Here is a 14,839-nt window from a genome sequence, read left to right on the forward strand (position 1 = left end):
TGCCTACTTATGTACCTCAACAAGCTTGCAGGTGTTTGACTCACCACGGGAGTCGTTACGGTGCAATGAGACAAGAAGACCCACTCTGGCTATCCTGCCCTCCACCCTGGGTGGTGTCAATCAATGTGCACCTCCTTCTCTGACTCCCAGTCACTGCCAGGTTATGGCACATCATTGTTGCTATGGGGACGCTTGGAGCCGAGAGCCATTTGGGAGACCCTATACATCCTATGTTATGTTGTTTCATTTTATCTATCACTGCTTCCACATACCATTGATGCTAAAACGACACAGTGTAAAGAGATCATTTATTACCATGCCTTTAATACGGAAATAAACCTGAGACTGCATGAAGCTAAACAGTAGGAGGTTGTCTGGCCGTGTCAGGATTTTACAATGAGACATTCAGTGCAGTCAACATGGTCCTGCTTCACTCAACAGAACAGCATTGTTTGTTAGTGACAAAACGGCAACGGAAATGTGAAAGATATATTTTATTGACATTCAAACAACTTACTTGAAGAAAAAAAATTTGCGCTTCTACATTAGTACGCCATCACAGGTGGCACGTGCGTGGTGTAATTTGCAGAGTGCACCGCCCTGAAATACAAAAGACCCAGTCAAATACAGTGGCCTAAAGCGGTTATTGTTAAGTCTGAGAGGATACGCATGGCCCAAATGGAGTCTCACCGGTTCACATTAACACTGATGATGCTCTTCACAGGGGTGCTCTTTGGTCCAGGCGGTGGGTGGAACACTTTGCCCTCCTTATTCACAGTCACAGCTGTGGGTCTCCGGGTGCCATAAGGGTCAGCAGAGTGAGAGGGGTAATTATCAAAAGTACCTGCTTTCATGCCTCCGATCTAAAACAGAGAAAGCCTCCCCATAAAGCTCCTCGCAGTACAGCCACACACTTTTAATAAACGACTAGATGGTCAGTTGTCTGTCTCCTGTCTGCACTCTCACCCTTTTGTTTGGTGAACTTGGTTTGAAGGGAACCACAAATCTTTTCTTCTCCTCCAAACTCTTCAGAGGTGGCAGAGGCTTGTCCAGTCTATATGGATTGTTGTCGAAAAATTCCTTTGGCTGAAGGTTCAAGCGGAAAGCACCCGCCTTCAGCAAAGCTCTATGTCTTGCAGTTTCTTGCTGGAAAACAAACGTTTCACTTTACAGTTAGAGAATACATTCCTCTATGGATGGAAGGGACTATTTTAAGTGCTGCTTCAACTATTGAATTTCATGTAGAATGGAATACATTAGGATCTAGTTTCAACACTAGTACTATCGAGTCATCTTACCTTGGAAATCTCTTTGGCTCTGTCATAGGGGTCAGAGGAATAAGTGCTCAATTTGGACAGGGTGACATTCGGATAGCTGTGGGACAAAAGCATCCATCACTAACCATGCATGAAAATGGAGGCGTATGACATAACAACACCATAGGTACATCCCATAGGGACCCCTTTTTCTTTAGTCTTCACTACAGTAGTAAAGCATAAAGAAAATAGTGTGCAATTTGGGATGGTTTCCATCATCTCCAGATGTTGCACCTGTATCCACTCCCCCTCTTGGGTGGGCTGGTGAGGATGTTCTTGCCTGGTGGTTTGTACGGTTTCCTCTGGACCTTCATGGGACTCATGGCCTGCATGGGACCACTCAGAGTTCCGTAGTAGCTGCCAACCCCTGACCTTAAACAACGGGAGCAAGCCAAGTGCTGGCGTCAATCACTACATGCCATTGAAGAGCAGTGTCCCTGAGAGATGCAGTATGGTTTTCAGATCTTGTTTAATTGGACAGAGTGATTTTCATTGTCACTCTCTGGGCCCAGCGGCTGGTCCCTGAGTGGTGTTCCAAAAGGCTAATACCTACTGTTTTTAGAGCAGAATTGGCCAGGGTCATGAGGAACTATAGGGACAAGGGGGCATTTGGGACCTGGGCCTGGTTGTTGAGGTCACAATGGGGCCAAATACAAAACATGACTAAATGAGCACAAAATACCTTATGCAGCTAGGTCATGAACTGCATGACCGTAAGCCAATCATTACAAAACTTTTGGACAAATTACTAAAGGAATGAAGACTATAGACTGTTATGCATGATATTTTTTTTAGAGTCTTGTTAAGCCTAAACCACAAGTAGCTGTTTGCTCTGTTATTAAGCACAGTCAGAGAAAAATACAAAAAGGCTCAGCTTTACGGTTTTTTCTCGCCATTGCTGGGGAGGAAGGCACTCCCTATGTTCTTCTTGGACTGTTGGATCCTGTATTGCCGGGCAAGTCTCACAGGGTCTGTAAAGGCTTCCCTCTCAAAGATCCGTTTGAAGTGAGTGTCAAAGTAACCCACTTGTAACCCTGACTTCTTCTTGGGGACCCCACCAGTGAGTAACTGTTTACCCTTCTGGGCAGGCTCATTAAAGGGACCTTTAGAGGAAGGAAATAAGATGTATTATTACATATTGTACATATTACAGAGAACTTTCTCATATTACTTTGTCTCAACATACGTGAGTGTAATATATAACTCCAAACATTTAATTGTCATTGTTTGTCTTTACTTACGGTAAATAAACGGGGTGTACTTGTCCCCGACAGAGATGTAACCCATTTCCTTAAATACTCCAATCCTCTCCATATCTGATTTTCCTCCTTCTGGCATCTTTAGGTAGTAGCCTAGCAGTCAGCACTCACCAAATAATTTTCCATTCAACAGTCACTCCTGTAAAGAAAATACAGACTATTTTATTCTCTTCCACTTTATACATGTTTGATTGGATTACTCTCAACCCTTGAATAAACCTATTTGTATGGGATGACATTAGTTATTACAGAATAATAACCAATTAAACTAATCAAATATAGGAATTTCAAAAGCTCCTAAAACAATTTTAAGATCGAAATCTACCTTTAATTTTCAGGTCTTCGAGCCCTAATTTGGCGTAGAATTGTTCTCGTTCCTGTGTCTGTGTACACTGTGTCACCTTGACGTCCGTTGCCAACAAGCTAGAGAGTTACTTAGTTACTTAGCGCAGAATAGTCGTATTCTACTAGCCATATAGGCTACGTCTTTTTTCAATGAGAGAAATCAATATAAGAACTTCAAGCACATAAATTGAAAACACCCGTTTGGGATAAATGGGTGTCTTGACACCAACGGTGTTGTAGGCCAAATTCGACTACGGGTTTGATACGCGGTGCTCTGGTCTGCAGATGTGCTCCGACAAACAATATGTTATTCTAAAGAACAGATATGAGATCTAGGATGTGAAATTATTTGATTGAGATTTCGGTTTGTGAAATATTTTATGCTCAATATTCCTGGACATTTTTGCGCGGATATAATTTTCTACTCCAACGTCTTTAAAATGCTTGTGCGGAGACATAGAAATCATTCACTTTTGATGACACATGGTGGCAGTAAAGCCCTTCTAAAAACTATGCAAAAATGCCTTCGTTCATTAATAAGTTGATGAAAGTGTTTTTTGACATCAGCGTGCCTTGTAGAAAATGTTGAAAAATGAATAGGAAATATAGACTAGTCATTGACATGGTTAGAATATTATTTTTTTTCATTTAAATAATAATGATGTCCTTCAAATTTAGCTTTCGTCAAATAATCCTCCATTTGCAGCAATTACAGCCTGGCATACCTTTGGCATTGTAGTTGTCAAATTGTTGAGGTAATTTAAAAAGATTTCACCCCATGCTTCCTGAAGCACCTCCCACAAATTAGATTGGCTTGATGGGCACTTCATACCATACTGACAAGCTACTTTCCATAGAATTCAATAGGGTTGAAATCCGGTGACTGCTGGACACTCGATTACAGACAGAATACCAGCTGACTACTTCTTCCCTAAATAGATCTATCATAGTTTGGAGCTGTGCTTTGGGTCATTGTCCTGTTGTAGGACGAAACTGGCTCCAATCAAGCGCCGTCCACAGGGTATGGCATGGAGTCGCAAAACTGAGTGATAGCCCTCCTCCTTGAAGATCCCTTTTACCCTGTACAAATCTCCCACTTTACCACCACCAAAGCACCCCCAGACCATCACATTGCCTCCACCGTGCTTGAAAGATGACATCAAGCACTCATCCAGCATCTTTTTATTTGGTCTGCATTTCATATTTTCTTTGTAATCTGAACACCTCAAACTTAGATCTGTCTGTCCATAACACTTTTTTCCAGTCTTCCTCTTTCTAGTGTCTGTGTTCTTTTGCCCATCTTAATCTTATCTTTTTATATGGCAAGTCTGAGAAATTGTCTTTTTCTTTGCAACTCCTTGAAGGCCAGTGTCCGGGAGTCGTCTCTTCACTGTTGACATTGAGACTGGTGTTATGCGGGTATTATTTAATTAAGCTGCCAGTTGAGGACCTGTGAAGTCTGTTTTTCAAAGTAGACACTAATGTATTTGTTGTGCACCGGGTCCTTCCACTACTCTTTCTATTCTGGTTAGAGACAGTTTGCATTGTTCTGTGAAGACAGTAGTACACAGCGTTGTCCTAACCCTAACCCTTATTTCTTACATGGAACAGCCTTAATTTCTCCAAACAAGTATAGACTGATAGGTTTCAAAAGAAAGTTATTTGTTTTGAGCTTGTAATTGAACACACAATTGCTGATGCTCCAGATATTCAACTAGTATAAAGAAGGCCAGTTTCAGTTTTCAGCTGTGCTAACATAATTGCAAAAAGTTTTTTTAATCATCAATTAGCCTTTTCAAATGATAAACTTGGATTAGCAAATGCAGTGTGCCATTGGAACACAGGACTGATGGTTGCTGGTAATCGGCCTCTGTACACCTATGCAGATATTCCATAAAAAATCTGCCGTTTCCAGCTACAATTATTGTCATTTACAACTTTAACAATGTCTACACTGTATTCCTTATCAATTTAATGTTATGTGAATGGACAAAAAAATCAGCTTTCCTTAGGAAAATAATTTCTAAGTGACCCCAAACTTTTGAATGGTAGTGTTTATATAGTGTGTATATATATCTATATATAACTATATATATATATCTATATATAACTATATATATATATATATATATTTAATGAAATAAAAATAAGGTATTCGCTTCTGGACTCCATGGCTGCCTTGTTCACAACATGAACGAAGAAAAAATATGTGACAGCTTTTGCCCATTTCTAGTGACGGGACATGGCCCGGTTCAACCGACTCTAGCTTAATTAAACTCCCTCAAGGTATCCTAACGTTGCAGGCGTGGTCTAAAGGTAAAAACAGGAAACTATTCACTCATCGGACGATAGAGGGCGATCCGTAACAAAGCTCATTGCTGTCGCCTCACCTACATAGGTGTCATCAGCTGTGTCGGTGGATTTTTTTGAATTATTAAATATCGAGTAGCGTCTGTTTTAGGTAACAAGCAAGCTAGCTAGCATTGAAGTGCATATAACAGCTAGATATAGGTAAATTATGATGGAGTGTGTTAGCAATTAGCACAATTGCTACCGTTACCTGTGGACAGATCCTTTTGGTATCATGTCGCTTGCTAGCTAACTTTAGCTAAAGAAGCCTTATTCACCTTTCGACTTTGTCGAGCTGTAAACGCAATGTAAACTTGCTAGGTAATTTAACGATAATAAGCGTACATGCTCGCTATTTTTAGCATTTCGCATATAAACTAGCTAAATAACCTAGCAAGTAGGTTAGCTGTAATATATAGGCAGCTGGCTAGCTTGCTTTGACTATTTTAGGTGGAATAACGGAACCTTGCTATACATTGCAAAGCTTTAGTAACACACACTAACTAGGTTCATAGCATGACGTCAATGCCTATACCATTAAATGGACCGAGACTAACAGCAAGGGAATGTTTTTTCATCTCTAATATCCCATGTCCATATTTGGGTGCCTTTTCTCCGTGAAGGGTCAATCCTATTGAATGAAGATCCAACTGCGAGGAACACAAAGCCTGTCCTCTTGTCGGCGTTGAGGAGATGTCATTGACAGCAGCATGCATTTTGCTGGCAGGAGCAGCAGCAGCACCGATGCCCCCATGTCTAGCACCGTCTCCATCGGTTCCTCTTTTCGTTTCTTGCCTGCTATCAGCTTGGGAATCATCGCAGCATTACTTTTTCAGTTTGGATATGGAGGGCTCACCATAACGTCATTTTTTCTGAAGCTTTTTATTTATATCTCGTTTGCCTTGCTGTGCTTCTTGTTGGGAAGCTTTGGTCTCCTTGTGAAGAAAGGTCCACCTAAAATTAGCAGATTTGAAACTGCCAAGAGACAGTCTACTTTCCTTTTGGAGTTGTTTAACAAATTAATGGTAAGCGTTCTGCGTTGGTTCTATTCATGTTGATTTCACTGTAGTCGTTTTCTTTGTCCTTAGCAACCATATTCTGAGCATTAAGTTTTATGTCTGAAACGTTTATTACAAAGGCAGTGACAGCTAAGCATTCATTATTGTGCTCTTTGGGGCCTTGCATGATGGCCCTTTATAATGTTTGATGTTTTCTACAGCTGTAATGTTCAGCCAGACCATTAAAACACCTTTGTCTGGGTCTGATCTCTCCGGTAGAATACTGTGTGGGTGTTATGTTTTGAAACGTCTTTGTTTGTGTTGCTCAATGCTGCTTTAGTCATTTCCTAGTCTTAGTTGGACTTCTTTTGAGTTTATATGAATTTTCAATCAGAATTTTTAGTTTGAAGCATATCCTTTAATAATGATTTTGTTTGCATAGACTGAGATGGAGCATGTTTTGCCTTCGATCTAGCGACTCCTTGTGCCAAGTAGAGCCCCTGCAAGCTCAGTTGTGGTTGTTGGCTGGAGAATGTGCCCTGTAGGTCACAAGTGTCTGGGAAAATAGTTCCTGGTTGGTTAATAATTGTGATAAGAACCTGAACAGCTTAGTAAGATTTGCATTACCAGACAGTATATGCAATGCTATGTAAATGCTGGGAGATGAGTAGAATTGGAAGCAGTTATTTTATTAACAATAAATAGTTTGGAGGTGGCTTGATGTGTTGAGCATAGTCTTGGTCTCTGTGGTAGCTGATAAAAGGGCCACAGCACAGTAGTGAGCAGGGTTGGGAGGATTCAGCAAGAGTCAGCCCTGAAGTCATATACGATCTCTGTGGAGGGCAAGTGGCAGCCGATGAGAATCTATGTGGACCGTTCAATACAGCTGCGCTTGTAGGGTTGCATACCCTGGCAGAAATTGTGAAATCTTGGCATTGAGTTTGAAAATATGACTGATCTTGAAAATAAAACTATTTTATTTAAAGATAGTAATCATATGAAGCCATTTGTTATCACATCATGGTTTGGCTCCTTTTTAAATCATAGTGATAACAGAAATCGCCCAAATGGCCCTCATCAAAAGTTTACATACCCTTGAATGTTTGGCCTTGTCACAGACACAGAAGTTGACACACGCAGATGAAAATGGCAATTAACGGTGGATTTCCCACACCTGTGGCTTTTTAAATTGTAATTAGTGTCTGTGTTTAAATAGTCAATGAGTTTTTTAGCTCTCACGTGGATGCACTGAGCAGGCTAGATACTGAGCCATGGGGAGCAGAAAATAACTGTCAAAAGACCTGCGTAACAAGGTAATGGAACTTTATAAAGATGGAAAAGGATATAAAAACATATCCAAAGCCTTGCAGATGCCAGTTAGTACTGTTCAATCACTTATTAAGTAGTGGAAAGTTCAGGGATCTCTTGATACCAAGCCAAGATCAGGTAGACCAAGAAAGATTTCAGCCAAAACTGCCAGAAGGATTGTTTGGCATACAAAGAAAAACCCACAGGTAAGCTCAGGAGAAATACAGGCTGCTCTGGAAAAGTGTGGACTGTGTGGTTGTTTCAAGGAGCACAATACGACGATACTTGAACAAAAATGAGCTGCATGGTCGAGTTGCCAGAAAGAAGCCATTTACTGCAACAATTCCACAAAAAAGCCCAGTTACAATATGCCTGACAACACATTGACACGCCTCACAGCTTCTGGCACACTAATTTAGTGACGAGACCAGAATAGACCTTTATGGTCACAGCCCTAAGCGCTATGTTTGTAGAGGGTTCAACAAGGCCTATAGGGAACTGACTACCATCCCCACTGTGAAGCATGGTGGTGGCTCACTGATGTTTTGGGGGTGTGTGAGCTCTGAAGCCACACAGAATCTTGTGAAAAATTGATGGCAAGATCAATGCAGCATGTTATCAGAAAATACTGGCAGACAATTTGCATTCTTCAGCACGAAAGCAGCATATGGGATGTTCTTGGACTTTCCAGCACGACAATGGCACAAGGTCAAGTTTACCCTCCAGTGGTTACAGCAGAAAAAGGTGAAGGTTCTGGAGTGGCCATCACAGTCTCCTGACCTTAATATCATCGAGCCACTCTGGAGAGTTCTCAAATGTGTACTTCATGCAAGAAAACCAAAGAATTTGCATGACCTGGTGGCATTTTTCCAAGACGAATGAGCAGCTATACCACCTGCAAGCATGTGGGCCCCATAGACAACTATTACAAAAGACTGCACACTGTCATTGATGCTAAAGGGGGAAATACACAGTATTAAGAACTAAGGGTATGCAGCCATTTGAACAGGGGTCAGTTCATTTATTTCTTTGTTGCCATGTTTTGTTTTATGATTGTGCCATTCTGTTATGACCTACAGTTGAATGTGAATCCCATGAGAAATAAAATATGTTTTGCCTGCTCACTCATGTTTTCTTTACAAATGGTACATATATTACTAGTTCTCCAAGGGTATGCAAACTTTTGAGCACCACTGTACGTTGCTGTTTACTTCCGCAGCAGGGGGATCCAAGCCAGATGATGGAGATTTCTGTGTAGAGGTCACTAACCTGGTATATTGTACCCGATTGTAGTCATTTGGGGAGACGAGCAGCTTGACGGATGTAGTTTTTAGGTACAGTCGTTGGTATTGAATGAGTAGAGGAAGGGTGAGAGCACTCATTCTTGAGGTGCTCCTGTGCTGTTGAATAAAGACTTGTCTTACTGGCCAGGATTTCACTGCTCAGAATGACATTGTTAAAGGACAGCTGGACAACTTCAGCATGGAGAGTTTGTAGTTCTGTCATGATGGTGTTGAACACAGAGCAGAAGCCCTTGAACAGGATCCTTGCATTTGTCTTTGGGTTGTTATGGTGCTGGAGAATGTGGTGTAAGGCCAATATTGATTGCGTTCTGACAGTTTGAACCGTTTCATGTTTATTAAAATATAAAAGACAGAACTCTATATGAAACATTGCATGTATCTGCCATGGTGCAAAAAAGTTGTAAATATTTAAATCATAAACAGTATAGCAGAGTTGTCAACATTGTCTGGCATGACTGCTACTTTTAAACATGTCAGGAACTACTCTTTGTTTAATTCTTTTTTTAAGCACATTCTCTCCCTTGCTATTTTTTTTTTTGAGTAAATTATTTAACTCTGGACTACTTTTAACAGTATAGCCCAATAATTCTAAAAATATAAATATTGGTCATAGATTGAAATATATGCCAAGGGATGGCAATTAGAAATAAATAATCTGCTGTCCTCGACAACTAACTGATATGAAATTGACATGGCATTCATAATGACAGTTTGAGCTCTGCGTGAGGTTTCTTTTCCTATTGTCTTGTGTCACTTTGGACAGACTGGCGAGAAAGTTTTCATTAGGAATATGTCAATCACTTTGAACAATTATGTAGAAATAGATTATTGGAAACAATAACTTAAAACATAAACGTAAGATTTCAGCTGGTCATTTTTGCTTGTTTTTATGCTAGTACTAATACAGTAAAAATCTTACATATTGCCCCTTTAAGAACGGAGGACCCCCCCCCCCCCAAAAGGTATCACAGAATTTTGGGGAAAATAAAATGGAAGTGACCAATGGAAGAGCTTTCGTCCTAGATGAACCAAGGATATGTTTGTCATCCTCAATGCCATCCTGAATTAGTTTGGCCGGTAAAGGAAATGATGGACGTCCATCGACTCACCATGGACTCGGTTAATAGGTCGACTAACATTGCTCCACGTACCCTCTGTTTACATTTGTGGTCTAACAGATTTCACAAAGTTCACAGGTTGCGTTCACGTAAGCCTTGTGTTTCTCGGTACAGCTAAACATCAAACGAGCACCACAGACGTTCAAGGCAACATGCTGGAAATGGTTTAGCCAGTTATTTCTGTAAGGTTCTGATTTTCTAGCCAATGTTGTTTCAAATACGATGAGGTAATGTCACTGTGTCTAGTTAGTAGCAGGGAGCCAGTGGTGTCCGATACGTGTAAGATGTTTTGAGATGTTTGCTAACAGTCAACCTGTTGGACCGCTGTTATATTAGTAGGCTTTAGTGAACAGTTGCCTGTGGTTGGAGCACACGGCGCCGCTGCTGCTGTTTGCATCTTTTCAAATACACACTGTGCCTGGTGCCTCCTTAAAAAAAAAAGTTACAGTACTTTTTTGATAACTGCGATGTCACTTTGGTTAAATTGTTTAAAGGTTCCCAGACTGCGGGGGTAAGGCACTCCAGATAGCCCCGGCCCAGTGAAAGCACTTACTCCATCCTGTGTACTCATTAATTTGGGAATTGTTTTTTTTTTATGTTTTCAGGGAAGGTTCACGGTGCCCCTTTTGGATTCTGCACAGACAAGAAGAGTGGTGATATCACACAATGTGGACAAGGCCCTCAAAGAAGGTGAGTGGTTTATTGTTGAAAACACAAACGATAAAGTTGGTGAACCATCAACAACATGTGGAGTGAGCAGATGCAGTCCCAGAATAGGCTCAGCACTTTCTAGAGGCTTGTGAGATCAGCCGGTTGCTTTCACTTTCCTGATGGAAGAAACCTAGCCTTCTTTCTCAACCTTTCATTGATTATTTGCCATCCTCTCCCTTCATATTTTTTCTCTAATGATTGAAGAATCAGCTCCGGAATCAACCTTGACTGAAATACCGTGTGAGGTCATGATGCAGTGCCCTGTATTTCCATCCCTCCTTGTCAGAATTGTGATCTGGTGAAACACATCAAATATGGGAACCATGATTATTTAAGCCACACATTGTAAGAGATGACTGAGAGGTGAGACAAAAACCAGGATTCAGTCTTCTGTCACAGCCAGCTTTGAAGCTGTCAAGGCCCTGATGCTGATGGAATGAATGAAACTGGTCCAAAGAAGGAGAGAAGGCCTTTGTGATTCATGCTGTTTCATGTCGTTTGTCTTTTCAAGAGGCTTGTCTCTTGACTTATGGTTCTCAAACCTCCTTGGGGACCCCCAGCTCCCACCCATATTGTCTTTTGTTCAACACTGTTCTAAAATGTAATTGAAATGTATTTAAAAATGTAAGATCCCAATTAACGTATGCCTTGGTGAATGGTAGGCTTCATTGTCCAACACATGGGCCTAATGAAAAATATACTTTGAACAGAGAGTCTGTAATGAATGGTTGGCTGTCCGCTTGTAATGTGAATTACTATTTTACTCATCTGTAGTTTTTTGTCTCACCTCATCAAAGCTGGCATTAACCCTCTTGACTAAAACCTTTCCTCTCCAGCCAAAAGTGGTTTTATTGAAATGATCACAGAAAGGATCCTGGTGGGGAGTTGTGACCCTACTCACCATATAGAGTTGAATACAGTTACTGAATCTGGTGAAGCAGTGTGATCCATATACAGATTGGGCTGGATAGTGTTACTGAATCTGGTGAAGCAGTGTGATCCATATACATATTGGGCTGGATAGTGTTACTGAATCTGGTGAAGCAGTGTGATCCATATACAGATTGGGCTGGATAGTGTTACTGAATCTGGTGAAGGCGTGTGATGAAGTTTCTCACATGATTGTGGGGGGAAGAAAGGCTTAGTGTTGAGGGAATGGAGGCAGAAGAGGGAAGCTGTGTTCCTAGTGCCACATTAATCCCTATATTGTTGACTACTTTGGTCCATTTCACAATGTTTGAGCCTTAGGAGAAGAAAATGGAATTCTGGTCAAGAGAAGAGGGGAAAGAAGCTGTTTTCTTTACACAGCAGTTGTTTTTTCATTCAAACCGCAGTTTTGGGACTGTGCCTTGAACTTAGATTGGTCAATACACTTGCATATGCAGCAGTTTTCCACACTGGAGGATTTAACTTCTTGCATCATGCCTGGAATTAAGAAGGCTGCACTTTGTTCTGTCTATATATTTTTTTAAGTCTGTCATATCCAAGCCTCGCCATGGCAGTGTTGACGTTGTCCTCTGCCACACTGGATGTTTGGTCAGGACAGGTCAATGTGAATTTAGTTCCCGGGTGGTTGGCAAGTCACAAGTGTTAGAATCATGTGGGTCTCATGTTGCATCATGTGGGTCTCATGTTGCATCATGTGGGTCTTATGTTGCATCATGTGGGTCTCATGTAGTGAATGGCTGAAGCCACCCTGGAGATGCAGCGTGAAGTGAGTCTGTACATAAGCATGACAGACCCTTCCATTGTAATAGGATATGTGGAGTTGCTGGGTCTCCCTGGGAATAATTGTTATGTCTTGTGGACCTCGTGTGGTAGCTTTGTTTCAAGGACCGACTGGCACACCCCTAACTGAATTAGCTTCTGCTTGTCCCCATTAGCAGTGTCGCTGATTTCCACAAGAGTTCAATCAACTTCTCACTTCTTTTAAATGACGAGGTTTTGGTTATTCACAATATTCAATATATGCTTTTGAAGAAAGTAAATGAGCAGAAGTGAGAGGTTGATTGCAGAAGTTGCTGGACCTGCCATTACACCAGCTGCTGGTTGACTTGGTGACCCAGTGGAATAATGGAGATCCTCGAAAGGTTCCTGGAGCAGCAGCCAGCAATCTCCACCACTCTGCTGTCACTACTGATGCACAGTTCACGAATGCTAGGTCTTTTTTTACTGACTCGAGTAACAAGTCCTTTTTAATGACTCGTTCAGCTGTGTCGTTCAGCGGAACAGTTTGTCGATTTATACAACATCATTGGTGTCATATGCTGGCCTCCAGTTCAGTGCTCCAATCAACTGCTGTTTACGTTCGCAGAGAAGAATGGACCAAGCCAGGCAGAATTATAAATACATGATTAGAACTGATAATTGAATGCAGGTTGCAATCATGACTGCAGATAATTGATTGTTGACTGTGATACACACATTTCCATGAAAATGTGTAGAATCACCTGAGATGCAGGTCTCTCACTGTCTTTGCTGTTGGATCGATGTGGATCATCTGACCCAGAGATACATTGTGATGCAGATGAGGCTACGATAAGATACGTCTTGCAGATTTCTGTTCTGGATGAGATCGATATTCCCTGAACGCCTCGTGAGTTCTTGGAACGGTGGTTCATGTCCCATGTTTTATTAGCTGAAATCAAAGATCCCATAAATTTTCCGTAGTAACAGAAAGCTACCTTGTCTAATTATCTGTGTTAATAAGCATGGATTTTATTTTGTCATGTGGTTGGCAAGGTCTTATGTGTGTTGATTGTGCACATGCTTGAGGTGATAGAAATGTGATTTAACTAGTAGTAGAGTTAAAGTTCAAATGTAATTTTATTACATTCTGATTAGTAGGGGCTCTGACAATATCATTTCCAAATGAGTTTATCTCCATATTTCAGACTGTACCTAGCATATTAGCTAGCAATCACCTGCTGAATGATTAGGGCAAGATAAGGTAACCGTAAGATGTCCTACATTATCTTCATTTGTGACATTAACCTGGGGAATGGGACTGAACAGAGAACTTAGAGGTTCACCACCCTTTACCTGCAGAATTGATTACTGATGTATTTGCTAAAACCACCAGGCAGTCTGGTAACCACATTTATTCTGTCCCCCAGTGTTTGACTACAGTTACCGGGACTATGTACTGTCCTGGTATGTGCCGCTGAGCCGCGATGAGGGTCAGCTCTATCAGATGCTGTCTGAGGACTTCTGGGAGATGGCCAAGCAGCTCCGGGGCCGCCTGGCCAACATTGACATGGTCAACATGGTCTGCAACGACACCGTGAAGACCCTCCATACCCACTTCTGTGACCTCAAGATGGCCAACACCAGGTGAGGGCACGGGGAGGAGGAATTGTCTCAGCAGCTCCTGCTGGATTGATGACTGCCGTCTGATTTCATCTGGCTGAGAAGTCACTGTTCTCTTGGGCCTCTACTGAGGCATGCTGCTTACCCGTTCCTCTGGTCGTGTTTATCTAGCAGTGGAGCACCCCCTTCTAAGAGCAAAGAGCCACAGAGTTGTAATGTTTGACCAGGGGAAATCATAAAACCACAATTCAGTTGAGGAATGTAGATGTCTTATGTATAATGCCAGGGGAGAAGAAATCCCCACGTGCTTTGTAGCTGGTCTTAAGGTACAGTGAAACAACCAATTTACAGTGGAACCAGCCAATTAAAGTGACTTTTTACTAGAATCCGTCAGAAACATTTCAACAGTAGGGATGTTCCAGACAGTCTCCCACGGAAGCAGGAGCTCTGCCACGTGATTGGTTGACATTTCCAGCTCTGAGAGACTTCTGGACCGGGTGTCCTACACTTCGTTTTCTGCACAGTCTATGGCTCTGCATAGAACATCGACATGGGCAGAGAGAGAGAGCTCATCAGCCATTTATTGACCAGGATGTTTTGGATGTGTTCCCAGAATCCATCTGGGATGCCATCATTGTGTAATCCTCCTGTATTAGATGTTGAATGTTATTGGGTTTTTGCTCATGCCACTAGCTACTAAAGCAGTCAACCCTTGGCTCCTCCTTCAGACAGCCAGCTCGATAGGCTGTTCTCCATTAAGCACAATGGAGAGGTTTCTACCCCAGCTTGTTGTAGATTATGTACTACCCCAGGCCTGCCTAG

At 41.7% G+C, this 14,839-nt stretch overlaps 2 protein-coding genes across 3 annotated transcripts in view; one reads left to right on the forward strand and one right to left on the reverse strand.

Moving 5' to 3' along the window:
- Window positions 1–433: 433 nt before the first annotated feature.
- c4h4orf47 (chromosome 4 C4orf47 homolog) lies at window positions 434–7,407 on the reverse strand. 2 transcript variants are annotated; one of them, XM_010898346.3, is made up of 8 exons: window positions 7,361–7,407; window positions 2,558–2,714; window positions 2,197–2,419; window positions 1,551–1,688; window positions 1,299–1,374; window positions 967–1,146; window positions 691–863; window positions 434–600 (listed from the first exon to the last, which is right to left on the reverse strand). In XM_010898346.3, the coding sequence occupies exons 2-8, from the start codon at window positions 2,652–2,654 to the stop codon at window positions 546–548; spliced, it is 942 nt and encodes a 313-aa protein (XP_010896648.2). In that variant the 5' UTR covers window positions 2,655–2,714; window positions 7,361–7,407; the 3' UTR covers window positions 434–545. The 2 variants fall into 2 exon arrangements, with proteins under 2 accessions (XP_010896648.2, XP_010896639.2); XM_010898337.3 differs by lacking the exon at window positions 7,361–7,407 and adding an exon at window positions 2,901–3,142.
- snx25 (sorting nexin 25) overlaps window positions 5,280–14,839 on the forward strand; it is a 33,884-nt gene continuing 24,324 nt past the window's right edge. The window contains exons 1-3 of the mRNA XM_010898324.4: window positions 5,280–6,294; window positions 10,603–10,687; window positions 13,825–14,041. Of these exons, the coding sequence (XP_010896626.1) occupies window positions 5,980–6,294; window positions 10,603–10,687; window positions 13,825–14,041 (617 nt within the window). The 5' untranslated portion in view covers window positions 5,280–5,979. The remainder of the gene's footprint in view (window positions 6,295–10,602; window positions 10,688–13,824; window positions 14,042–14,839) is intronic.

Source organism: Esox lucius, chromosome 4 (genome assembly GCF_011004845.1).
Source record: "Esox lucius isolate fEsoLuc1 chromosome 4, fEsoLuc1.pri, whole genome shotgun sequence".
NCBI lineage: Eukaryota > Metazoa > Chordata > Actinopteri > Esociformes > Esocidae > Esox > Esox lucius.